The following is a 27,965-nucleotide window of genomic DNA, read 5'->3' on the forward strand; positions in this document are numbered from 1 at the left end:
TTGGTCATATTCATTCGTATATACAAGAGGATTTATTGCCTAGATGTACACACTTTTTGAACTTGTTCCCAGTAAAGACTTTGTGTAAAACAAATGTGTAAAACTTATTTTAGTTAATGGGACACATACAGCCCCATTTCATCTCGAGTGGGCCGCACCTGTAAAATCAATACATCACAAACGCCCCTCCAAAATTTCCAGTGACTTCAGGTGTAAAGACGTAGATTCTTTAACTCCGACTTGTCCATCGCAAAGGTTTTAAAAAGGTATTAAATAATGTTTCTGATTTAATGACCATTTATTAAATGATCCACTGCCTCTCATTTAATGATCACTGAAGATATCTTCAGGGTTTTAAACTGATTTTCAACACACTGATTCTACTATCAACACATACGCATCACAGGTCACAGTGGAAAGACGCAGAACCGTCACACCTATAGATTTTGTAGATAAACAATACTGGTATTTCACACCTTTATGATTCATCTTATTCTGACCTAAAAATAGTTGTAATTTTCCAAAAGTTTTAACTGGCATTAGTGAGCCTGGACAGCATTTTTTTAAAGCCATCCAGTGAGCTGAATATGATCTTTTGGCAGGTAGTTCTGGCCCTCTGGCCACAAGTTTCACACTGCTCTTGTAATCACTTTCACTCCATTCTTACAGTGAGCCAGGTCACCATGTCACCATATATTAGTATAGGAGCAACAATTTTATTAGAATACATTAAACTTGTTACATAGTTTAATGCATTTGTTAACACTTTCTAAATATTTGGTACTCTTCACCCTGGAGAAGTGAAGTCTTAATTTATCTACGGTAGCTATAGATACAGTGTGTGAAAAATAACGCTTAGTAAAGTACAAAAACATCCACTCACCAGCCATTTGATTAGGTAGTAGAGTTCGGTAGGATGGGTTGGACACTTATTTACCTTCAGACTTGTCTTAATTCTTCATGTCACAGATTAAAAATGGTGCTGCAAAATTCCCTCTTAGATTTGGGGCGATAATAACACACAGTTGCTGCAGATTTGTCTGTTGTACATCCATGATACTCAACTCCCGTTCCACCAAAAGATGCTCTACTGGATCCAGTTACAGGAGTGTCACGTGGTGCGGTCTTCTGCTTTTGCTTTTAGGTGCTGTTTGGTCAGAAATGCTCTTCTGCTTACCTTGATTGTAAGGATTGTTATCTGAGTCGCCGTTGCCTTCATGTCACCTCAAAGCAATTTGGCTATTCTCCTCTGACCTCTGACATCAACCAGATATTCTCACCCAAAGAACTGCCTCTCATTGATATTTTCTCTTTTTTTAGCGCATCCTCTGTAAACCCTAGAGATGGTTGTGTGGGAAAATCCCAGTACATCAGCAGTTTCTGAAATACTCAGATCAACCTGTCTTGCACCAATAACTACATCACGTTTAAAGTCATTAAATCACTTTTCTCAGCTTGAAGGTGTCTTGAACACGTCTGTGGGCATAACTGCACTTGGTGTGAGTGACTGATTAGATTTAGTTTTTAAGGAGGAATTGAACCCATGTACATCACGAAGTGGCCGGTGAGTGTGTTGTGCATTGTCTTTATTTAGATAAACAGATAAAAACACTGATACCAAACCTATTTCTACAGCAAGCCTGAAGCTAAAGCCAGAAGCTAAATAACTTAAAGTTAACTTAAGCTTAAAACAAAAGTGTTAAGCTAACAGAGCTCACACAGAACGTTTTTTCTTTTCTTTTTTTTTTATCAAATAATCTGAGAATCTCTCCTATTCACTGGTTTTTATCCTTTCCCTTTGTCTTTTTGTTTCTCTGAGTCAGATTTTATGCCAGTCCTACCTCTCCTGCTAACACCGTTCCCCCCACCCCCGTGCGGCCTTGAAGCCTGAACAAGGTACGTTCAAGTCAAAATATATCTAAATATACATTTCTCTTGGAATTGGTAAAAACTCCTTAAAGAAGTGTGTGTTCGCCCTTTTTTGTTGTGAGACAGTGAACTTTAATAAATACAACAAATAGGTCCGAAAAATAAATAAATAAAATAGGCTAGCTTGACTTAATCCCGAGGTAACAAACTAGCTTGCAGCACCTTAGCTAATTAAAATGCTACATCATCACGGTCTAATTTATCGTATGGAGAATGGAGATATGAACATATTAGTTTTTTAGCTCATATTTTATCCTTTTAATGACAGAAAGATGGTTCGTCTTTTTCAAAATGCTTGTAATAAGGCCAAATTACATAGTAGGTTCATAATTAAATTGCTATTTATGAGCAACATTACTGATTCCAGGCTTCAATTGTTTCACATCAGTTTCACAGAAGTTACAGTTTCATTAAAGTTTATTAGCCAGGCTATAATTGTGCTACTGGGTTTCACCTGCAAATCAATTTTGTGTATTTATTAAAGCACTTTTATTTACGTTGTTAGCTTTAGAGGCGCCAATAAGGAGAATTTAGTTCCCTAAGATCTAGCTGCTGCTCTGTGTTCCCGTACTCACTCACTGCTGGCTGCAGACGCCCATTCATCATAAATGTATGAGAGTTGTTGTGATCTTCTCAGTTAACTGATGGCAAGAGAACAAACAAGCATGTTTCCTCTAATGTATTTAACTTTCCCTTTCGCTTAAACTGAACCCCACACCAACACTGATTTGAACTTCCTTGTCTGAGAAAACAAGAGAAACACCATATATTCTGTTTTAATGGCAAATACTTTGACCATACACAGATCGGACCTGGACTTTCTACCAGACTGCAGTATTTAAAAGCTGATTATTCAGTGCATTGGGGTTTCTCTGAGGTCCTGCTTGTGTTTTAGGGTGTGTGTGTGTGTGTTTGGGTGTGTGGCCCTTTAAAAACAAACAGACCAAAAGAAGACCATAAGAAAAAATGAGGGATGAGAGAGGAGAAAAAACACCCACTCAAACTGAAAGTGTGCATATGTATGCATGTATATGTATGTGTGTGTGTGTGAGGTTAAAGCCACACGCCGGGGTGTTTTTTCTTTTCTTTCCAGCATCACTATGACACAGCTCGTAATACACACACACACAGAAATGCATGCACATATACACACACACACACATACACGCACAGTGGCGTTATGACAAGGTTGATCAAAGACTGAAAGAGCGACAGGCCGATCATCTTTGGTGAAACTACGTCTCTCTCTCGCTCACCATGTCACTCTCCACCCCTTTTCTCACACACATGTCTACCTACCAGCAGACCATACACACATGCATTTCACTGCCACTGGGACAGCTCTCCTCGTGATGAAAACTTAACAGGTAAGAAGACGGTTTTTGTTCTAATTTCAGTGTTTTTGTTTCTGTAAACAAAGCACTGTGGGGCAGGACTTTTTTCTGAATACATTTAGAGAAGATTTAACTATAAAACCCAGGGTCCCAGCATTAGCACAGTTAGCATACTCACACAGAAATGAAACACACCTGTCCTGTCCAGTTTTAGCTATCATCATTTACCAGTTAATTTTAATTCAACAAAATTTAAATTCAAGGTGGACTTTTTTTCTGTTTTTTTAAATGATTAGATATTTGTAGATTATGTCTAATCTAGTTCAGTCTAAATTCAAACATACCACATTTATCCATGAAAAATAGAATATATATTCGCAGGAATATGCATTTTATACAATTTAAAAGCTGCAAGTCAATATTAGAAGTGATTCATAATATGTTTGTACAGCTCTTAAACTTTGAATGATGACCTAAATATGCAAGCGCGTCTCCTCCTTTCGCATTACTTGGACTGTTTTAATAAAAGCATCACTTTTATGCCTCCGCTTAATGTCCTGAAAGTTTGACTGGTAGGTTCTGCGTGCAGTAAATGTTTTGAGTAGCAGAACAAGTAACTAGAAAATTCTTTTCTTCTTTTATTTTTTTTTCTTTTTATATTTTTCTAGTGACAAACTGCACACTGCTAAGTCTCAACATTACTTGTAGCATTTCACTGTTGTTAGCCACAACATGTTGGTGTTTACACCAAACATGCTCTTATAGAGAGAGGCTTAAAACCACAAGCTTGACTTTGTTCATTGTGAACATTGTTAAGATGTCAAGGCATGATAAATCTGGGCCTCTGCTTACCGCTGACCAGTTACATATAAAGTTGTTATAGTGTAGATATTAGCCAACTAACAGCCGCATGTATTATGAAGTATTTATTGAATGTGGCATTGTGGGGTAACGGTGTGAAACGGCTCTTAGTCAGCTTTTAATGTTTCGACGATATTTGTTGAAACCGTTAACATCGAGGCGGTGGAGGTTTTGGATTCTGTGCTTTGCTGTTTTAAGAATATTTTAGTGATGTTAATCGTTTCCCAGTTGATTTAAATGAAGTGGACAAAACTTTAGATGAAGAGTTTTCCTTGTTGTTGCTATTTTTGTCTTCCTTCGCTTTTGTGACCTTCTTTGACATCTGCAGACAGAACGGGGGCAACAACTGCCTTTTGTGTTTTTTTTTTTAAGTTAGGAAGTAAGGCTTCAGCGCCTGTGGCAATGCCGGCCCGAATTAAAAAACATATATACAGAACTTTCTTAAATGCTCGGCTTTACAACCCGTAGCTGAGAAACCACAATTAAGTAAAGTTATTGTCTTTAAATGACTTAATTAACATTGTTCTGGCCTTTTACACTCTTTCTAGAAGAGGAGGTGAAATGAGGAAGCCAAAGAAGCTGCAGTACATGCTACTTTCACCCACAGACATAAGGTGTAAAAGGCAAGGAGGATTTCAACAAAAATTCTATCATTTGTTCATATAAGTTCAGGCCACGGTAGGTATTCAACGCTATTGAGTGAAGTAAAAGACAAGACGAAATTATTGCGCAAGAATTCAGCGTCGCCGCGTTTAAATGCAGTAAAGTCGCAGACTTTAAAGTCTTATCGTACTCTGTCAACTTTAAGCATTTTGATGCATTCTTACCCCAGTCGGCTTTGCAAAAAGAGCTCATGTCGGGCCTGTGGGTGAACACTGACATTCAGTCTTGCTGTACATTTTAGACATGCTCAGTCTTGGCCTCTGCCCTCCACTTACTCTTGACACTGACTTTTTAAATCAGGGAGCGTAGGGTTTTTTTTGCTTTGTTGATTTCCCCTTCAAGTATCAAACGCTTTCCAATACTTGCTGCAGAGTCACCTTCCTGAAGCACTATGCTGCTGCTGCACAACTCCGGGTAGGAGCGTGTTGCGTGTTTTTAGTGCGTCTGCCGTAGATTTTAGTTGAACAACCAAAAAGCCCAAATTTGGTTCAGTGACTGAATTTTCTTTCACTTTATTTCCCACACGTGTTCTTACCTGCCATGTGATGTTTTTTTCGACAGCGGTTTTCACTTTGCCATAAAGCTGTGGCAGGTGAAGCATCCGGAAGGCAGTTTTTGTAAGTACAGTGTCTCCCTTCTCAACCATGGAAACCTGTATCTCCCTCTCAGTTGTTGCGGTGGCCTCTCTTACAGTCTGCCTCGCAGGATAACTTGGCCTACGGAAGATTTGCACTTCACCCTAACAGTTGACTTTACGGAGTCTGATAATCATCACCCATTTTCACATTTCCATATCCTGATTGGTACTTTGTTCAAAGTAACGTATTTGTAAATTAGTGTGGCTGTGACTCAAGGTGGGCTGGGTCATCTGCTAATCCGAAGCTTTGTGAGTCAATCCCTGACTTTTCCAGTTCAAACGCTGAAATTTGCAAGATACAGAACCCCAAACTGCGATTGTGAGTACTCATAGTTAAAAAGCGCTTAAAGGCACAGATTAATGTGATATGTGAATTTATATGGGTGAAGACACGATACGTATGTATCAGTCCAGCTACCAGATTCATTCTTCTTTAGCTGCACCCTTGCTGCAGGAATTACGATAAAGGTGGCGAATACTACAATTCATTATTTTGTGTTTTATACTAGAAAACAATGTGAATGTGGCCCATGTGGAGAGATTTGTTTTCACCTTGAGTATTTCACTTTCGCTTTTCTTACAATTTGTCACGAAACATTCTCAATTTTTGCATTAATTTCGTAAAAAAACAAAAAGAATAAGACATGAAACATTCTGGGTGCCCAAATATTTCTCTCTCATTTAGAGGTGTGTTTTTTGCTCTGCTGCTGTTTCTTGGGTGTTATTGTATTCATACAGACATCAAAGTCACTGTGTAGCGTAAAACAGGTGTTAGGAATGCTAAAGATGCACAATGAGGATAACAAGCAAATCATTCATCATTGAAGAACAAAGAAACACATCAATGCAATTAGCAGCAGAGAGAACATAGGTAGATGCAAGCACAAGGTGCTTTTACTCTCTCATAGTTGATGCTATCTAATATGAATGCACCAGTTACTGCCTAACCACTGCTTGTGACCAGTTTCCAGTGGCCTAGCTGATAATCATCTACAGTTCTTCTCATCGGAGTTATTGTGTGGTTGCACTCATATCCTTTAGTACATAAGGGCACCTTTTTAAGTAGTTGATGATATGATACTCTTAACACCTTTTAAAAATCCTTATGAGCTGTAATATGTTTCCTGTTAACTGTGTCACAGAAAAGTTTTAAAATTCTTTGTCCACTAGGTTATAGTGTAATATATTACATAGAAAATTGATGATAATGTCAGTGTAATTTGTTTTATTATGATTGTTTTTAAAAAAAATCTTTTAATATTATTACATAGTACCACTTTCTTTACTGAAAGCTTAGTTATATTAGTTTGTCTTAATAATAATAGTATATTTAGCATGGGTGAATTAAAGACATTTTATTAAGCATTTCTAGAACTGCAAATCAAGGCCCATTATGAGTTTGATATCTCTGTGACAGCTTTCCACCCTATCCTGGAGGGTAGGTTACAGGAACCAGGCTATACTGGATATTAAAATGCAACCTACACCGATTTCTCCGAGGTATATATTTTAGTCGCATCAGATTTGGTAAAGTAGCAATTTTCTTTGCGGGGGTTCAGTAAGATTAGTGTCGAGTCACTGGTAATGTACGAGTTCGATTAGCCGATGTAAGAGTGTCAGTTTTGTCTTTCTTTTTGGTTTAGTGTTTCAGCTCTCGCTTTTATCTGCGATTAGGAAACTGAAGCCGTTTTCACACACAAACTTTTTTTTAGAGAATTGCAAAAGTTCCGCCTGCGTTGAACGATCGGACATTCAACTGCAAAACCCGTGCAGTATCTAATGGCTCCGATTTGAGAATAGCTCTGGTGAATTTACAGCTGTTGATGGGTCGTCCCGTGTCCTGCGGTCTGCACGGTCAACAGCAATGTTCGACTGGGGACTACATTTGAGAAGAAAGAAGAAAAAAAATAATAATAATTTGGACACCGTCCCTACTTGACCTTCACATTTTCAGCGGTTGTTGTGCGACTTCAGCGTTACTGGTTTTCCAAATTTTCCCGAGAATCAACTATCCACAGATTCCAGCTTTTATAAAATTGACAGTACATTTGTAAAGCTGTACATATAAAAATAAAAAAATTAAATTAAAAACAACATTTTTTTTAATGCGCATATGTTAAGACTATGGCCGGTCTAGATCTGGCCTATTGCAAATTTTGATTTGGTCCACATTTGAATTTATGCTTTTTGGCCTGCCTACCTATAGCTGTAACAAATCGGTCTCTACTGCACCTGAAAGCTTACAAACCGGCTGAAAAGTTGATGTTAAAGGGTGACAACATTAAGAGAGGTTAGAATTTGAATACTTACCTACGGAGCATCCATTGGCCGATGACACGTCGATCTCTCTGACCCAAATCTTGATGGAGCTGTAGAGGCAAGTTTCATCGATCAAAGATCTTTGACTTTTAATGAAATTTCCCACACAGCTGTGGAGTTGTCACGGTTAGGCTTGTGAAACCAGCAGTGTGAGACTCGAATATCCAAGAACAAAACTAAAGATTCCTTATTTCACTTTAAGTGTTTGATTTTAAATGCCACGTATTTAGCAGGAATAACAAGGCTTGTGAAACGGGTCTTTTCCTTGCACAACTGTATTAAGACTTTATTATTTTGATTGACTATGACAGGGAAGCAGGTTATTTGATGATGTAAGATGGCTATGATGAGACATGCAATCCACAGTTAATCCAAGCCTGTCAAGAAACACTGTCTGCGACTGTGAAACAGTTTGCTTTCACTCCTTAAGTTAGAGGTTAAGGGGATAAATTCTGCATCGCGCCGATTCTTCTGCTACAGCATCAGTTGACCCCTGTGACCTTCGTGCAAATGGATGTAATTTAAATCGGAGAGCTTTGCAGCTGTGTGCTAAATAGGTTTGAGTCATGATTGTTACTAGCTATGATAGTGTAGCTGGTCTCATTTTTTTACCCGGTGACTCTGTGTGTGTCATGTAGTCCCGGAGACATTGTCTATAACAGGAACTACCACAAAGCTGCTTGTGAGTACTTTCGCAGGTGTCTGTGCATCTTGATATTGATATTTTGTCAACGCTATATTGTCACAGCAGTGCAAAAGAAGTTACTAAACTTTACAGGTATGCAGCTGAGCTCCTTGCTGAAGCTGGATGTAGTTTAACTCGAGAATACTGAGGGCTCGTGTAGCAAAAGTAGTAAATACCACTGATTACTGGCCCAGAACGCCAAGATGTTAACGGACATTGCAGCTTGTGTTACTAAATGGCTTCTTATTGGAGATTTTATCCAATATTCCTGCGTAGGGATAAGACTTTAAATGATTATAATATTTGGATCATATTATAGCTCCACATTTAAATATATATTCACTCATTCAGCTCGGCCTTCAGCGAGCATGACCGTAACGTTGTCGTTTGTCTGCACTTATGTACATAAAACATCATGCAGCAGAAAACTTGACGTTTGAACATTGCGTTGAAAAATCTTTCATCATATTCAAACCAAGTTTCATGACTTTTGTAGCTTCTGAAAGGTCCCATTCTAATGGGAGATTTTCTCAACAGTTTTAGACAGTGTTAGTTTATTATCGCTCTCCATTAATAAAAAATATTGTCATTTAAACGTTTTTAAATGAAAATAACTTGACACTTTTGTACTCGGCTAAAACCTTTTGCGCTTTCTTTTAAGTCGTTAACTTGTGAAGAAGACGAAGAATCACAAATTTTACATGAAAGAGGTCTGTAGCACCTCGAGTACATTTGCACGCAGCGGGGTCTCTGAACATTTTCTCTTCTGCCCTGTGATCTTGTTTTTAAGTAATAAGCTTCTTTTTTTCCCCTAGTTTGGGGAATGACTAATGCACGAAGAGGAAAATATGCCATATTTCCACCCTTAGAGGTTTTTGCATGAAATACATCAGTTTTCAGTGTAGTGGTTTTAGAACTTTCCTTCCACTCGAATTACATTTCAACCAAAGCTGTAGACGTCTGGCGTTCCTGCATTCATATTGTGAGAATAAACAAAGTTGCACACATACGGTAAATCAATGGTTAGGACCCCAAAGCTAGAGCGTCACTGCGCTGGTTCTTAAGTGTGCAACTAATATTTTTTAAAAAAACAACTTTTTGTCAACACTTTAGCTTTTTGTTATAAAAGTCTAATGTACGTTTGACAGTGTTGTAGATGCGGTGTGTTTCTAAATCGTTAACGAAGGGGGAATATCTCCACTTACACTTTCTGTAGAGAAAATATCTTCTGGTTTTTCCGAGACGCTCTCTGCGCATCTCATTATATTCTTTAATAAACGAATGCGTTCCTGTTTTGAAAAACAATCTGTCTCACCTGCTAGTTGTATGCTGAGCAGTTTGGTAGCAGTTTCAGTATATTATATACACTGTATGACTTTTTAGGCGATGTTAGACTTTGTCGTAGTAGCACAGAAGATCGACAAGGTTAGTGAGAGGCACTGTTCAAACGGCATTTTTTTAGTGAAATCGTCTGCTTCGTGTTTGTTTCAAGTTCTCTAATCCATTACGTTCCTCTCTTCCCGCTAGTCATCGCTCTTTTTTTATAAGTGACGGAAGACAGACAGAGATACGACTCGGAGAAAAAAACACGAGAAAAAAAAAAAAGTCCAGAAGTGCTCGACTCTTTCCCCCTCCTCTGCTCCCGCAGGTTTTCATGGTGAATTCAAGAGAAAACTAGAGAAACGTCTCCCCCGTACACCCTCCTCCGCACTCCCCTTTTATCCTTTCACATTCTTTCATTCACACTTTTTTTTTAAAAAATCGGCTGTTTTCTCAAGGTGAATTTATTTATGCAAACACTTGTCTGCATCAGATTCAGACACAACATAAGAAATCTCTGTAATTAAAGGGTCTTTAGAGCAGCTAACGTAATACGTTAGTGAGGTGAAGAACAATTTTAAATAGTAATAATAACAGTAATAATAAAGCTTTTAGTTTACTGCCCATTTTAATATTGAAATACATGATTCGATACAACTATAATTTTATGTTGGCATGATCATCAAAGTAGCATTGATGTTAGGTTAGAGCTAAAGAGCCTCAGAAACCCACTGTGGTGATTCAAGTTCATCTTTACAGCTTAAGGAACGGCATAAGTTTAGTAAACTCTGGAGGAGAAGACGCTCCGTGCCAGTTACCAGTTCACTGTACTCCATGTGGTCTTTTGGTATTTAAAAGGCTTCAAAGACAAACATAAAAAAGATAAAAGATAAAAAAAAATAGGGACAGCAATCTCTCAGCACTGTTACAGACACAGACAGCATGTGTCGTATTTAAAATCGAGTGTTTAAAATTGATGAAATTCTTCACCCTTGCCACCACGAAGCCTTGAAAGAACACCTTGTAATTTATAGAAATAAAATATGGGCATTTAACATATATGCTAATGTTGAGGTTGATCTGTCAGACAGTTGAGTAGTTACTGCATTATCTATTATGCATGTTAATACTGAGGTTTCCAGTGTGTAATCGCACTGTACAAGTGACCTCAGCATTAACATGACCACCTACACACTCAGATACTGATTTTGATTGTTGCTGGATTTTTGGATTATGCAGTACTTAAAACAATTCTTCATTTATTACAAAGTCACCCACCTCTCTAAGGACTGGATTTGAAATATTTCCAAATGTGAGCAGTTGGACAGTAAAAGTCCCGGCCAGTGCGGCTATTAATCAAACAGGCATCCCAATTTAACTGACTAGGATACTTTGATAATGTTCAGCTTGTTCAACTTTGTTTTTGTTGATTTAATATGTAGAAAGAAACTCAGCACCTGAAAAATGTGCATGAGTTTAATATTTACACAGATATTTAAAGTAAGAGAGCACATTGGCACAGGGTCTATGTGTACAGCTGGTTCCAGTTTTTCGAGCTGTATATAATTTTATATACATGTTACTGCTGACTATATACACTGTACAGATCTTATATACTTATACTACATGTGTAAATATATTCCATATATTCATGTCAGATTGTAATTCGCTTCACCTGGATCACTTACAAATCCTTAGTTCACTACTTTTTGTTATGTTGTTTTTAACTGCTCATACTTCCAACCCTTATGTTTTTTATACCAACCACAAAGTATTTTATACCTTAGCACTGCCAGTCAATTAGCCACATAGTATATTTAGATATGACGGTGATGCAGAGGGCTCATTTTAAATTCACTGTAATATATTTAAGGACTCGAGTCCCTCATGGTCTCGTCTGTTAATATGACCGTGTGTGTGTGCGTCTTTATGTGTGAGTTTGTGGCAGAGGTTGCAGCTTACAGAATTGTGGACCTGCCGGTGGTTGTGTCTGAGGTCGTGAGTTGGTGTTTTAAGGCAACTACGTGACATAACAAAGGCAGAAAATGACAGATTAGCAGTTAAAGGTGCATACTATGTGTGTGTGTGTGTGTATGTTTGTGTGCGTGTGTGTGTGTGTGTGTGTGTGTGGCTGGTGAGTGGGTGGGTAAGTGGGTGGGGCTGCAGTGTTTAGAGGGTTCCCTGAACCTCATCGTTTGTCGCCGTCTTCCTTCCTGTTTCATTCTTTCTCACTTCCTGTCAGCTGACTCAGCCGGAGAATCTTGATCTGGTAAACATGTATGCTACCGCCTCTGCACACGCACTCCTGCTATATCACACACACACACACACACACACACACACACACACATAAAGTGCACTGTAGCTAGACAATGCATGTACATCCACATATACTGAACCACACCATGTGTACCGGAAAGAAACACACAAGTACTTTTAGCACTTGTTACATGGTCAGAGTTGGTTACTGAGCCATAGAAATACAGCCCATGTAGCAAACCTATAGCCATATGTATATAACATTAAAAACTATATGTTATTACTCCAGAGTCTGTGACTTGCTGCTTTTGAACAGCCCCCCCAACCCCCCCAAAAAAAACCATAAGCTAAAAAGCTGACAACAAATGAAGGGACAGAAAGAAGAGAAGAGGCAGAGATTAAAAAAAAGGAGGCGAAAGAAGAAAGACGGCATGAGAGACAACAAAGTTGGGCGCTCAGTGAGAAAAGAGAAACAAAGAGATAAGGCCAGGCGAAGAGGCGGAAAGAGAGACAGAGAGATGGAGGAGGGGGGCAGAGAGATAAAGATAGCTGAAAGGAGGGAGATCCGTCAGCGTTTGTTTCCTCAGGATGTGGTTACCACGACGACGAAAAGGCAGCGAGGCAACATCACTACCCCGCTGGTCCTCTTTGACACCTGCAAGTGTGTGTGAGTGTGAAAGGCAGAGTGTGTGCGCGAGTGCGTGTGTGTACATCTGTTTTCAGTGAGTAAGTAAGTCGGTAAATGAGTGTATCGCTGTGAAAAAGACAGTCTATAAGAGCTGTCCATTTTGCTTCAAGTGTGACAGACTGTGTGCGCGTGTGTTAATGTATGTGTGTACTGTCAAAGGATGCACAGTAAGGAGAGAGAGAGAGAGGTAGAAGTAGGAAGGACTGTGTGAGAGGTCGAAAATCTGAAAGGGGAAATAATTAGACGAGCAGTCGAGACGGTGGAGAGGCAGAACGAATGATGACAGCAATAAGAAGAACAATAAGAATCCGAAAAAATGAACAACAGAAGACAAACTTCTGTGAAAAGGAAATTAAGCGCCAAAGACTGGTAAAAAAAAAAAGAAAAGAAAAAAAACCTCAATACGTATACAGTGTATTTGTCGCTTCATCTCATCTTACTTGGTTCTTTCTCTGTCTGACTCACTCAGTGTCCTATTTAGAGCAGAGTGTGGTTTCAAGAGAGAAAGAAGAAAAACCAATGAAGACTTAAAGATTTAATGCAATGTAAATATCTGTACTTGAAAAGTATAATGTCAATCACAGTATCAGAAAGAAAAGTGACTGTCATGAAACTGAAGGAGCGTATTAATTTTTCTTTTCAACAGAGCACCGACTGGTAGGAAAATGCCTTTCTCTTCGGTCACTTCTCTGGTTTTCGTGCAGCGTTCGTGCATTTTTCTTTAGACTATGTTGCGGACATTTATTATCTCGTTGATGATCTGATTAAATAATGTGCAAAACTGTGTTAGTGTAAATGCTCAACAGGAATCTGAATGATTAGAAAAATGAAAATGGACATTTTTAAAAAAGGCTCTGATGCTTAAGAGCTGCAGCAGTTTGTGTCACGGCGTGAGACTACCGTTAGCTGATTCATGATGCTTCGATTTAGAAACAGTAGTGTAAGAAATCATCAGGCCATTTAAAAATAAAGTTAAATAACATGTTGCTAGCTTGATGCTGTGGTTACGAAGTTGATTCATGTGTGAGTCTGTAGGCCTGTTTGAATGACCCAGCTATGTTAGTCCTGCTTACTTAGTTGTTTTGATTGTAACAAGAACACGTGGTTTTTAACTAGCTCAGATTTTGATGTCGGCAAAGATAGAAAGCATAACAATACACGGCATAACTGATCTTTCCTATAGGTTAGTTATCACCACACAAGTCACAGCTTGTAAACTTGGTCAGTCTACTTTGGCCAGATGGTTAATTGGATACTTGTTTATCAAATTTATGTTTTCATACTTAAGCTCTGTTTTTGTTACCTTCAGGCACTCTAGCAAAATCCAGAGGCCCATTATGGAGGATCGTTCATCGTCCACCCAGTCTTTCTCCAACCTCAACCACCACCGCCATCGTCCATCGTTTTCTCTCACCTTTCCCAACTGTCAAGGCTCTGAAGCGGGATATCTGTCATCTCAGCCTGGCCAGGATCCTCTGGAGCAGTACGAGTGTAGAGGGGAAGAATCCACTGCTTCGTTCCTGGCATCAAACGCCTCCTCTGTGACGAGGAAGACGAGTACTGGGGGGGACAGAGTGTTCCTAAGCACGAGTGCCAGCAGTTTGGATGGAGATGCTAGTTTTGGCCACCTTGATGGAGACGGTGCCTTAGGCAGCCATTTTGACGACTCTTGGTATGGGAGTGTCAAAAAGGAAGTTTGGGAGGATAAGGATAGTTGTGAAAGCACCACAGATGGGAAAGGTGATTGTTACGGTAACACAAATGATGTTTTTTACACGATAAACTGTCCGAGTGAGGAAGGAGCGAGGCGTAGAGTCCGAGCACCCTATAATAATTATGCTCACGTAAAGAGTGAGGCTAAAAGTGACACTGTGGTTTACAACAGGGAGGGTAACGTTAGTCACTTTCCTAAACAAACTGCGTCTTGTAACAGAACTGGTACAGTCAGCTTTAATGACAGCAGTGTAGATTATTGTATGATGGACGCAAGAACAAGTGATAATTATTTAGGGAGAGACGACAATTATGGGCACAATTGTGGCTCAGGTGAGGTTCAGTTTCAGCCAGCAGAGGCTGAGGGACATTGGCTTAATGTCTCTCCCTCAATTCAGGGAGAGGCGAGGTGGAGAGCATCAGCGGTCAACCACGCGCTGGCCTCAGGGGCCCTCCCGCAGAGATCGCTTATTGGCATCAACAGCAGGACATACACTCAGAAACTGGACTCCTTCTCTGAGGCCTTTCTCTCCCAGCGAAAGAGAAGATTTCCTGTGATACCCGGTGGAGATCCCTCTGGACAAATCTGGGAATTTGGAGTAGGGAGAGGAGAAACCCCAGGACTGGTCAAGTCAAGGCAAAGCTGTGCTTTTGACTCAGACTCCTATCTGCCTCCCTCTTCCTCCTCGTCTTCTTCCCCAGCTCACCCCTCCTCTCTTCCATCTTTCCCCTCTCCTCCCACATCCTCTCACCTCATGCCTTCTGTTCTTAGCCCTCCTCCCACACCTTTACCTCCTCCACCCCACTCGCCCAACAAAATGGACTCGCCCAGTGGATACGGGGGCACCGGACATTCAGTCTCCCAGGGAGAATCACTTGGTATGCTCCAGTTTTTTGCCTCCCGCATCTCATCCGCACCTTCCGTCCACTCCTCTGGGATGATATGGAAGCTTCCACTGGTGTCGCACAGCTTTCCACAGTCATCCGGTGACCCCGGCAACATTGAATGCAACGTAAGAGCCTCCCATGGTGACGACTATGGCAACATGACAGGTATCGTATAGTTTTGGGTTTTTTTAATGAAAGAATATAGTAAGAATCCAGAATAATACATTTCAAGCTTGAAGGATAAAGACCACCCACAGGGCAAGAGGGGGATTTTTATAATAGTTTTTCTGACTGTTTGAGAAAAAAGAATCAATTTTTTTCCCCTGTAGAGGTCAATTTTTAAGGTTTCGTTTTATTTCACTTCTTTAACTTTCAGACTAAAATAAAATATCAAATACACATTTAGTTATTCATTTTTCAACATTTATGCTTTTGGATATTTATGCAAATTAATGCATATTAAATGAGATAATATCTAATTTGCATATATAAACATACAGTTTTAGCAGAAAAACTGCTCTTAGCTTTATCTTTAAATACTAGTTTTACACTAATATGAAATTTTACAGCACATATATTTAAAAGAAACTTTCTTAAATTACATTTTTCAGTAGAACTGACTGAATTTTTAGGAGAATTTACTTTAAATAAATTTTCCACTTGTATTCAAGTCTGTAATTTGAAGGTTTCTATTTAAAAAAAACTGTACACATTCAAAGCCTGTTTTATAAAGCATCTTATTCCCAAGAACTGGCAGGCTGCTGACAGTATTACTGTAGTACTGATTTACTAATCGATAAAAAGATATCCGAAATCCCCTTAGTCAATACGTTTGAGTCTAATATGACAATGAAATGAACAAACAAAGACGAACTTTTAATCTGGCTTCATATTATGTTCAGACGTGTTGTGGAAAAAAAGCAAGGTGGTGTATTTTTAGAAATAAAAAGAAAAATTGCTTGAATCGAAGCAAACAGATTTTTTTTTAATTTATTTTTTTTTTACCTTTTTCCCATGTTGTGTCCCCTTTAATTACCTTTATTTTCCCCACTTATCAAAAACCACAGGTTAATGCCCACATGTAAATTTACGGGACATGTGGGTTTTTGTAGGTGTGCGTGTTAAGTTTCCCATTTCCCTTATGCAAATCAGGGTTTCACTTTTCACATTTTCACAACCAGAACCATTCGTAACAGATGCATTTCATACATCATTTGAAAACAAGCTCACTCAAAAAAGAGCAGAGTTTAAATGCGGGTTTTTCACGAAACTTGATCGTTGTTTTTCTATGTAACATAGAAACTTTAGTGTTACTTTCTCACTTTGCTTTTGTTGGTGCACAGATATTAATGACTTTGTGACGATTTGGTTTGTCTGTGTCTGCTTGCCGTGTAATTAGACAGTCAGACAAATCGGTAAATAATAAAGCCCTGGCAGCCTCATTATTTGCGTGCGCGCTCACTGCACTCCCTTTACTAATTTCTTCCTCCCGATTATGTTTTTCTAGCCGCACGCGACATTCTTCAGTCCCCTGAATCAACCCTGCTTACGCCCTCTTCCCATCGTTCATCCCTTCACCAATCCAGAGCCCTCTGCTCCTCCAGTGGTCCATCCCCCAATTCCCCTTTCCATCTTCCCTCTCATCTCCATCATCCGTCTGGGGAACATCACGAGACATCAGAAAAGACGTCTCCTCATGTTCTCACCCAGAAAGTAAGGAATGGACCCGCCAGTCTAAACCAGTCAAATCTGCAGGTATAGCACACTTACCACCACATGAAGTAATTAGAGAAGTTTTAAAGATATGGATTGATACGTTTCGTTCAGTTTGCTGGTTTTCAGACAACAAAAGCAATATCAGTTTTGTCTTCACATATCCAGGACTGTGAGGTCCAGCTTTGGTCTGCATTAAGACTAATCAGGTTCTCAGGTTGTAGGATTGCATAAAAAATAAAACTTCAGATGATGGATAACCTATATTAGAATATATAATTTTATATATATTGCTAAATCATACTTGAGAACATCTTTGCATGCAAAATTTTACAAGATCAATTTTGAGCCTTGTTATTGTTCTCTATGTTAGAGTATTGAGGCACAAAATTACCTATCCATTACAGAAGTAGTACAGACACAAACTTCATGTCTCATTGAAGATGTGAAACTAAAAGAAAACATATATGTAATACAAATATAACCTGTAGCATGCTGCTGTGTTTTAATTGACACATTTTCTCACCGTTACTCTTCCATGGCCCAAACTCAGGAGATCAGTTAGCGAGGAGGCAGGCGAGACTCGCTACAGCTGGAGAGGCTTCGCAGTCAAAGTGGGCGGATGCCTAAATGCTTCTTTGTCAAGAAATTACGTTAGCTCCAACTGCATTACTGCTTCTAAAACCACAGCTTTAGTCTGGGTTTTTATTTTTAGACATGTTGAGTAGATAAACTGTGTAAATGAGACAGACATGGAAATGGTGATAGGCCTGTTGTTCGCTTTAAGTTAAAGTAGGCTGTTGCTCGGGCACACTTCAAATTTGTCTCGGCGTACATGAGCACACACATGATCATTCAGCATACATGTTATAAACTTGATGTTGGCCTTTTCTCTGTATTTGTAGCACAGAAGTATCTCTGATCCCGTCAGCTCTTACACTTAGACCACTGTGCAGATGTTTCTAAAGTCTCGCCCCAAAATCTTAGATTATCGTACCTTAGATCATCAAGGATATCGGTCTCATTTTTTTCCTTTTGTTCTCGAAGCAGCAAGACAAGCCAGTCTACACTGGAAAGCCTTTCCCCAGCCTGCTTCGCTCCTGGAGAGGACTTAAGAGGCTTCCTTACACTCCTTATCCGCTCCTCAATCCTGCCCGCAGAGGAACTGGGCTCTTCTCCTCCATTTCAGGTCTCCATCACAGAGAGGAAGGAACAGCGTATGGAGAAGAGGGCGAAGAGGAGTGCAGCGTGTTTCCGTAAGTAAAGTGCTAAATATCAGAAGAGTAGTGACAGTAATACAATAGTTGTTACTGTACTGCTGGCTAGGGATTAATAGTTATAGACAATCAGAGCTACAGATGTTTTGTTAATGAGAAAGCATTAGCACATCAATGGATATATATTTAGGTACTTAAAAGTTTATATTGTTGTCTTTTATGTCTGTTTTCATATTTGCGCTCCGTTTGTTTCTCTTTTTGTTCCCCTGCTTCCAGATTTGTCAATGTGGGTCCAGAGTTCCAGGCTAATCTTCCTACATGCTTAGCTGATGGCAAACAGTCAGGGCTGCCGTCACCAGACGAAGAGTCCCTTAAGGAACAGTTACTCTGGAAACCATTGGACAAGAAAGAAGAAAGTGGTGACTTACCAGGTCAAGGTAAGCAGCACACAAAAATAAGTTCAGCTCAGTACAGTGACTGCACTTTTAAATTTTGTGGAATTCAAGGATTTTTTAAGGATGCTAAAATGTCAGGGCTGAAACCACAACAAGTTGATATAAGTGAGCAAAATAATCAAGCGTCTCTAAAATGAAGTGGTACTGAACTGATTAAAATTTACTGGGTTTATCTGTGTTTATGCTCAGTGGAGAAGCTGCTGTCCATGTGCAGTTCCAGCTGCCTACCAGGGGGAGGCAGTAACTCAGAGCTGGCTCTGCACTGTCTGCACTCTTGTCAGGGAGACACAATGGTAGGAAGTCTTTATCCTTTTCTTTTTTCTCTCTTTCTTGGCAATGTTCCATCCCTCATTTTTTGTTCTCTCCATCTTTCGCCACTCCCTCCTATGCAGGCAACACTGGAGATGCTATTGTTCTCACAGCCATCACCAGCAGGAGACTACCACTACTCTGGTAACCTTTGACCTCAGTTTAACTCACCTACTTAGATGACTCTTTGGATTGATAGTGTCTAGTTACCCAGAAAAAAGTTGTTTCTCAGAAAGAATTACCATTTACATGGACTAAGCGTACCTACTTGTAACATTAAAAACAATAGTTTTTTGTTGTATGAAAATTTAATGTTAGTGTCATGCTGGCATAAAACTATGGACATTTTAATTGGACCTCCATAAAGTCATGTTTTCATGTTGCAAACTTTTTATTCTGTCCACCACTACTCCAACCCAACTTTTTACTTAATGATGATGATAATTACTATTATTATTATTAATATGATTGTTTTTGCTGTTATGCATATAAAAAATGTTCTTGTTGGTGAATGCTTGCCTCTGAGGAAATCAAAAATTGTCTTTGCAACAGCAAAGTCCAATAGTCGTATTACTTGTAGGGGTTTGGTTGGAGGGGTTAATGTGTCTATAGCCATCTATATCAGAAGATTAAAAGAAGTCACATGATTCAGACATGGGTCTGTGTTCAGATGGGATACAGTTTTTCTGTAACTATCTAAATAACAAGGTAACTGCAAAAAGCAGTGAAGCAAAACTAGCTAAAATATGTTGTGATCGTAGGCGTTTACCTCTTGTGTTTCTCTGAAACAATGTGAGACAGCAAAGGCGGAACAATTCTCACTGTGCGTACAATGAAGGCATTGTAGCAGCTCAGACTTCTCTCTACCTCAATCGCATACCACAGCCCCTCCTCCTTGCCTGTTGCTTTTAAATCCACTAAGAACCATGTAAAGTACAGAATGGACATTGTTTTGCATGGCAGTACCCATGTGTTCCTGTAAAAAAAGCTTTATACTCTAAATGCAGGCAGTACTGTTCACAGAGACCGACTTCAGACTTATTGTTCATCTATTTGTCTTTCACTGTCAAGTTACTACATGTGGCAGCATTGCTTAATATGTTACTATGACCCTGTAGTGTTTCCTTTGATTTCTCATGCACCTTTTGTCCCTTCCCACGCTCTTGCTCTGTGTAGGCTGTGATCTGTGGACAGATGCTGAAAAGACTCTCTTCAATGACGCTCTCGGGACTTATGGAAAAGACTTTTCACTCATCCAGAAAATGGTAAAACACAACAAATGGTTGTTTTTTGTGCAACACGATGACACGCGGCACCATAATCAAAGGTCACATGATCAGCCAGCAGTTTACTGACATAAAAATAATTATTTTGTGGGTCAAATCAGTGCATAGAATGAAAAACAGAACATCAGCACCACAAGTATTCTGTTTTTTTGCTGGGTGGTTACTTCAGGGTGAAAGTATTTTCCTCAGATGCAATTTTCTTCTTCTTCTTGCCTATACCTGTTCAGTTTTTGGTGTCTCACCATGCATATTACTGGACTGCATCGTCTTCCCCAAAGGGCATTTTGGCACTTCAAGGATCGAATTGCTAACCGTGCAGTTCATACACAAAAGGCAGTGGCTCTACTAGTCCCAGCCACCAGCAAACCAAGTGCATGTTGCAACTTGATTCACAAGAGGAGCAGTTTGCAAACTAAAAGTCTGGAAGAAATATCTGAATGTGTCAGCTGATTTTTTTCTTCCTGACACATGTCAGCTCATAGGGTCTTTTTAGCCATATTTACAGCAGAAGCATAGACTGATTTTATATTCCTGTGTCACGGTGTAAGATATGTGTTACATGGCAATAAATTGGTATGTATGTGTGTGTGTGTTTCAGGTGAGGACAAAGACAGTGTGTCAGTGTGTCGAGTTTTACTACCTGAGCAAAAAGCTGCAGGACAAGCAGAAGAAACAAAAGGAGGAGGACGAGCGACGAGATGGAGAGTTGGATCAGCAGAAAAGTGTAAGAAACATTAAAAGAAGCCACAAGGAACTTAAAATTGCATTTCTTTTTTCATTTGAATGCCCCATGTCTAGCTTTCTTTCTCCCTGTTGTTAGTTCCTGTGGTGGTTTGTCTATTTTCATGATATTGTAGATTAGAAGCTACTAGGATATAATACAGGGTATTTGGACTATTCGTGTTGTCTAATTTTAAATGCGTCACATGAATGGAGCTCACAAGTCAGAGAATACTAACTTGTAAGCGGTCCTGTTACTTTAGGTGACGCCCACCTGTCAGCCAGTGGACAGACAGTTTTCCCTGGAGGGGGCTGTTCCTGTGACCCCATTGGCCAGCTTCTTCCCCTGCAAGTTGTGTGGCAAGTAAGTAGCACCAGTCATAAGAAAGGGAGGCTCGCAACAAAATGTCTTTGTGTGTTTGGCTTCAGGGCAAACAAACAGATGGTTTTCATTGTCAAGCATTCTTTTAAATTGCTCCTTATTTACTCCAGAATGTTCTACAAAATCAAGTCCCGTAACGCTCACATGAAGATCCATCGCCAGCCTCAGGAGGACTGGACCGACAGGCGGCTGCAGCACCAGCTCCTCACCCAGCGTTTGGCCCTCAGTCGTCCCACCAACCTCATGCCCACCCCAGCTAGTAATCTGCTCCCAGCCCAAGCTCCGGCTCCAGCATTTTCCTCCTCTGATTTTGCCGGAACGAGCAGCAACAGTATTGTAGACAGCGTCCACAATTCTGTGACCAATAACAACCCCGGCGTTCCCAGCAACGCTAACGTCCTAGATCCCAGCACGGTTGTATCTTATAGCAGCATTGCTCCTCCAGACTCTCATGGGATCGCCAGTATTGATGGCAGTGACTCAAATCAGAGAGAGCCCACCACTGTCTTACCCTTCCATCAGTCATGGGGCTCCTTCGGACATCCTCCAGACCAAAGTGCCTTCTACTGCAACACAGGGGGTAAGGAGGATGTTGGAGCTGAGACACTGGGGGGGAAACAGACAACTAACTGGCAGTAGTGGTCGACTATCCCACAAGCATTACCACCACTAAAGTCTGAAACGTATTCAAGCTTTGTGTTTAAATTCAAACTCGTGTTTTATTCAAACTTAAGTACTTTTATGAAACATTATCAAAAGATACATTTTTGTTGTAAATCCTGTACTTAAAGGTGTTACATATTTAATTGTTTGATAAGCATTTGATGTTTGAATAAATGTTTAAATTGAGGATTGTTTTTTAATCATTCTGTATTTGTTTAAATGGAATAAATGAAACCTTTTTTTAGGTGTAAATTTTTATTCTTTTATTCTGCAACGGTTTATCTTATATGAGCCTTGGTACAATCAGTTCAGAAACAAACTGTTAAGCTCATTTGCGCCTCTCTCGAGACCACCTTTCTTCTGATTGACTGCTCCACATAAAAGGCAGGCAGCGGGTGTGTGAGGTTGTGTGCATGAGATGACCACATTAGTGTTATTTTTCTTTCTGACGTTATCCAAAACCGAGACCAGAAAATAATTTATTTAGAGTATTTAGAGCATTGTCAGGTAATTCATCACGTGTCCTTGGGCCACAGTAACTCTCCCCTTATTTCAAAAATACCTTAGATTTTAAGGTTTAAAATTCAAGCAGGGACTGCAAAGGTAGACGTTAGTGAACACAACCACAGACACACAAACACACACACAGAGCACGTTGAAAGGGTTTGATATAACACCATAATGGGCTAATATTGACCTTGAGAGACCATCTTCTCTCTTACAGCCGTCTGAGTGCACACAATTGTCCCGTTGATGGTTAACTACAGTGACTCTGTGTGCATAAGTGTGTGTTTGTGAGGGAGAGAGTGCATGTTGTTTTTCATAGAAACTGACAGGAAAAGAGAAACTGTGCGAGGGTTAAAGATGATATTAAAACTCCTCCATCCAAGGCTGTCTTTTTGAAAACTGCATAAAAAGACAACTCGGAAAAAGCAGATTTTCATATTTCTTTTCTCTGTCCTCGTGTTTATTTCTCAAGCGACTGGGTCAGCTTTATTCCACCAGGTGGCTCAGGGTCTATCAGGGTGCTGAGTTTTCTTTGGTCCTCTATCTTAGTGAGAACTGTTACCGTCAACAGAGCGATTAGTGTGTTTACAAAGGATCCCTGTTTGTTTGTTCGTGGATATGTAATTCTGTCCTTCTAGGTGCACTTGTTTAAAACAATTGGGAGCAGATACTCAGTGCTACTGAATATCTTTGTTTTTCATGTATTCATATTGGAGCATTCCATGCTTGACCCTGTTTTTGCCTCTGATAACAGTTAACAAAGGCTTTTGAAGTGAAACGCTCCCTCCTCCTGACAAAAGTCCCAACATCACATTTTTGTCTGCCCTTCTTCTGGCATAACGACGTCTAACTACTTTTAGAGTGTGAGCTGCTTCTGCAAGCAGGGTTCTCCTTTCTGTATCTTTTGCACATATCCTCCTGCAGAGACAAAGCATTATCATCGTATTTCTAATGTGAGACATGTTCATATTAAGCAGGGGAGACAAAACGTGCCTTTCGTTCACTCTTATGTCGAGAAGAAGGGGAAGCAGGAGCAACAGTGTTGGAAGCAGGAGAAAGTGAGCGTGCACAGGGTTGTAGATAATGGGGAGAGGGGGAGCAGACCAATGAGGAGAGAGAAGTGGGACTGAGGAGAGAATAAACAGAGAAGTTTCTGAGCAGTATCCATTCACCTATTCATAGCGAGCAGCCCCCACCACATCGCAGCCGTTCCAGCTTTCTCTCATGTGGTGTGCTTCTATTTTTCCCAGGCCACAATGGAAACGGTAAATAAAAAACAACTTGTTCGGTCACTTTGCTGCTGTGACAGGCATAGAAATGCCTTAGCGCTAAAACTGCACGACTTTTCTCATCATACACAGTCTCGCTGACAATCAAGGTGCCGTTCAGAAATAACAACAGAAGCTTAAAGAGAGACAAAAGACAATGTGACAGTTACATTAAAGATGAAATAGTGAAAGAAGGCAAATCATAGAAGCAAACTGAAGTAATATCAGACTGCATGTGCAAAGGCAGGAAATCGGTGAGCTTTAAAGACTAGTGCTGTGTGATTTGACAAATTTTAGTATCAATCTATCACAATTATTATTTAAAACAACAAAACAGACCTTTTAGACCTGGAACATAAGTGTGCCTGTCTCTATCTAAATATATATGTAACAACTCAGTGGGCTGCATACTGAACTTTGAGGATAGAAACAATGTATCAATCCTATCGCGCTAGTGTCGATCCGATACCAATACTAATGTTGGGATAGATATAATCGATATTTGGATCGAGCCTTCCACTTCTAGTAACAACTGCACAGAGTTCAAAGATGATCAGTGAAAGCACTTCTAAAGTGACTTTAAATGGCTGTGACAGCTCACACAACAATTCACCCCAGTTTGACCTTTGCCCTTACTTTGGACTCGTGAGTGCATTTGAGAACCAAGATTTAAATAATAAAGTTTCATCACAAGACAGTGCACATGAATGTGTACTCTGTCACTGACACAGTTGGAAAGGGGACTCTATTATGTATTAGCTGGCACAAGAATCTCTGTAATTACAAAAACCTTCTGTTTTACTGTATCGGCTTCTGGCATCGAGGGCCCGTCTCTCCTGCAGTGAAACAGTAGGCTGCACCCTCAGCTAACTTGGCACGGTTAAACACTGATAAACATTTAACATGTTTTACTTTAATCTTGACTTTCTTTATCTGTGGTTGTTTTAATCACTGTGAATACTTAGCAGCACAAAGTGTAGTAGCTGTCCACCCGGGCTAAAATATCACTTGGATAATAAGTACTGACACCCTTCATCTGTTCTCTGACATTTATGGAAGCTCACCAGTCCACAACATGGCAATAAAGTTCATCAAGACCCTTTTATCCAGGAAAATGACCCCATAAACATTCTTTTGGCTTGGCCCAGAGTGGCCTAGCTACAGCGGCGCTGGTGCTGTTACACTTTGGCTTGCTGTGGTTGCCCAACTTGGAATATCTAAGAGGTGGAGCTCTGCTTGTAAAGGAGATATGATATTAATCACAAACATTAAGAGACTAGCAGAGAGGGGAGATAGAGAGCCCAACAAAACCTGGAATAAATGAAGGATGATCTGTGTGCAGGAATTCTTCAGTATTTACTTCTCTACAGTCCTTTAAAGAAATCATTGCTTTGCCCCGTCATAACTCTGGTGGAGTTGTGTGCGTCCTGTCAGGAATGTCATTGACACAGACTCTGTTATCTGAGGCCGATAACAGAGCAAACAAATGTTGAGAAACAAACACGTATGTAATTGCGTCTGTTGTGTGTGTGTGTGTGTGTGTGTCCCGTCCTCACATCGATACATGTAAATGCAGATAGGCACAGAAAATCCTACAAATTACAAACTTTTCTTTGAAGAACACATGAAATTGCTATTTTATTGTCATTTTTAGCTAAAGCAAGCATTGATATGTCAAGATATCAAAATATCTTTAACTTAAGATCAAGGTTTAGATATACTCAGGGTCATAGGTACTGGTACCATTACTTTTGAGACACTGAAAAGGGGATTATGTATAATAACGGCTGTAAATCCTAAACAGCTGATGCAATACTTTTGATGAACACCTTGAATTAAAGCTGAAAGTCTGCATTTTAATCACATCTTGATTATTTGGTTTACAATCCACCGTGGTGCTGCACAGATGCTCTAAAACCACGTTTCATTGCCTAAATATTGCACAAGTCCTGTCTGTGCGTATTGCATGATTATTGGGATAAAAGCATAGAGGTCTATTGTCCAGTTTACAAAGCAGGAGTACAAAGAACCATTTTGAGAGGCTGTAATCAAATCCGGTCCTTTTCAGCTCTTTCCTCATTCAGAAGTTCCCTCCTTACACGCCAGGTAAGCTCGTCTTTAGAGATCTTAAAAGTCACACAGTGTTTTACCCAACTCAAACATACAGGTAGTTATTCAGATAATGATGGAAGTTAAACAAACTGTATAAGAAAAGAACAAACTGGAAATGTCTCAATATAAATTTAGCACAGAAACTGGAAAGTAAACTGCTTTGTTTGGTTGATTGTTTCCTTCTTGTAACAATGCTTCTTGGAAATAATCTTATAACATTGGAAAACCTTTTTATTTCCCCTTAAATGCTGCCACATTTGTCAAAAAAACAACAACAACACAAAACCGCCTTTATGGGTAGAGCAGCAGAGTTGAGTTTGTGTGTTTCACCCATGAAAAAATTGCAGGATCTTCTCTGCCAGTGCCAAACAGCTGGTTCTGAACTCAAACTGGAGTAGATGTTTGAAGTCTGAAGAAATAAGACATTTGCAAAACTGTCACAACAGCCTAGCACCACCTCTGCATGTTGGTCACCAGCTTGGTCGCACACTGCAACAAATGCTTCAACCAGCATTTGTTGCAAGTCAACCAGTGTGGTTGTCTCCATTTTGGTCACTCTGGCCAACACTACACCCAAGCTGATCCCACAAGTGTTCAGTGGGGTTGAGGTTAGGACTGGAAGCAAACCATCCCGTCCTCAGAGATCGCTCTGAGGGGGTGAACGTTGTCATCTTGGAGGATAGAGTTCGGTCCCAGACTGTGGAGATATGGGATTACCACTGGTTGCAGAAACTCATCTGGTATCTCTCTGCATTTTTCCAGTGAGGGCGATGTCGCTGCACACCCTCACACTGCCTCCAACAAAACCTGTTATTAGTGCAGCAGTCTGCATAGTATTCTATGCATCTCCTCCGCACTTTAACCCTCCGATCCATTTGCTGTAGGCAGAATCTGGACACATCAGGGTCCATACTGGTGCTGCTAATTGGGCACCTTATTGTCAGCTCCTGGGGAACCAGAAGCTCAAATGAGCAGAATAAGCTGTTTGGCATTGGCAGAAAAGAGCTAGTATTCCAGGAGCACAACCCACATACTCTGCTGCTTAACCCATAAATGATTTTCCTTACAAAGTGTGGGAATAATTACCAAGAAGCATCGTTACAATAAAGCACAGGCAAGTTTAGACCCGTTTTTGGGGCACCCACAAATTTTTATCAGAGCACGTCTAAAAATATCTATATTAATAGTACTAATAATAGCATATTTTAATATTATTTTATGGAATTTTCATAAAATGTTATATTTTTGTAACTTTTCCACTGTTAACAGTACAGGATAGACTAAAAACGGGTTTCCTGTCCAGTGTTGTTGATGTCATGATGTTACAGTGCGCTCACACAGAGGCGTTGCTGCTGTGGTTTGTCATCAATAGCCTAACAGGAATTTGTTGCTGGGGCAGAAAGAAGAAAGAGAACAAGACAGAGAAAGTCAAAAAAAAAGATTTCTCGAAATAGCGTCAAAACATTAGCTAATAATAGCTTTGATCGTTAGAGATTATTAGCTATTTGTAACCTTCTGTTCCACTAGTCTGCTTGTATATTTCCAGTTGCCACCCAAGGAGCTCATGCACTTTTTTATTTTAGTTTGTTAAAAATTTAGATTCCTATTCTGGTCGAATTGGGCTTCGGTGGTTGTTTACAGTACATCTCCAGATCCAAGTGAGAGCAAATAAAAATGATGGTACCTGTCAATGCCCAGCAGCAGCCTGTGTTCAGTTTGAATACTGTTATAAACTGACATAAATCAGTTTATGCCTTTTATTCACTGTAATGTTTAACTTTTGGGTGAAAGCACAAAGACTGAGAGAGCAAAGACAAACAGGTAAGAATGGACGTGTGGTCAAATCCATATAAATGATAAAGCTTGTAGCTTTTGTTTTCCCCACATTCACTGATCATGATTTCACATAGGGAGGACAGAGAGATTGTACAAGAACAAGAAGAACGAGGGAGCAAATAGTGAAGTCAGCTAGAAAAGCAAAAGTTATCATTCACAAAGTAGTTTTCATGTATTTCATGGAGGTAGCACACTTAAAAA

The 27,965-nt window shown here is 39.8% G+C and overlaps 1 protein-coding gene across 10 annotated transcripts; it reads left to right on the plus strand.

Moving 5' to 3' along the window:
- Nucleotides 1-1,417: 1,417 nt before the first annotated feature.
- LOC100704633 (uncharacterized) lies at nt 1,418-22,228 on the plus strand. 10 transcript variants are annotated; one of them, XM_005468079.4, is made up of 13 exons: nt 1,418-1,564; nt 1,824-1,896; nt 3,232-3,296; nt 14,005-15,461; nt 16,804-17,051; nt 18,057-18,265; nt 18,503-18,663; nt 18,871-18,974; nt 19,074-19,134; nt 20,167-20,255; nt 20,875-21,000; nt 21,260-21,360; nt 21,489-22,228. In XM_005468079.4, the coding sequence occupies exons 4-13, from the start codon at nt 14,033-14,035 to the stop codon at nt 22,015-22,017; spliced, it is 3,057 nt and encodes a 1,018-aa protein (XP_005468136.1). In that variant the 5' UTR covers nt 1,418-1,564; nt 1,824-1,896; nt 3,232-3,296; nt 14,005-14,032; the 3' UTR covers nt 22,018-22,228. The 10 variants fall into 10 exon arrangements, with proteins under 10 accessions (XP_005468136.1, XP_019203742.1, XP_005468135.1 ...); XM_019348197.2 differs by having other exon boundaries at nt 3,235-3,296; XM_005468078.4 differs by lacking the exon at nt 3,232-3,296.
- The last annotated feature ends 5,737 nt before the right edge of the window (nt 22,229-27,965 follow it).

The sequence above is a fragment of the Oreochromis niloticus genome, linkage group LG3 (assembly GCF_001858045.2).
Source record: "Oreochromis niloticus isolate F11D_XX linkage group LG3, O_niloticus_UMD_NMBU, whole genome shotgun sequence".
NCBI classification, from domain to species: domain Eukaryota; kingdom Metazoa; phylum Chordata; class Actinopteri; order Cichliformes; family Cichlidae; genus Oreochromis; species Oreochromis niloticus.

What these genes read in the sequence shown, in the direction of transcription:
- LOC100704633 (XM_025905349.1), top strand. Translation starts at nt 4,686, where the DNA reads ATGAGGAAGCCAAAGAAGCTGCAGTACATGCTACTTTCACCCACAGAC. An exon ending in ACAGACATAAGGTGTAAAAG is followed by an intron (nt 4,748 to 14,004) that starts GCAAGGAGGATT and finishes TGTTACCTTCAG; the next exon opens with GCACTCTAGCAAAATCCAGA. An exon ending in GAGGAGTGCAGCGTGTTTCC is followed by an intron (nt 18,266 to 18,502) that starts GTAAGTAAAGTG and finishes CCCTGCTTCCAG; the next exon opens with ATTTGTCAATGTGGGTCCAG.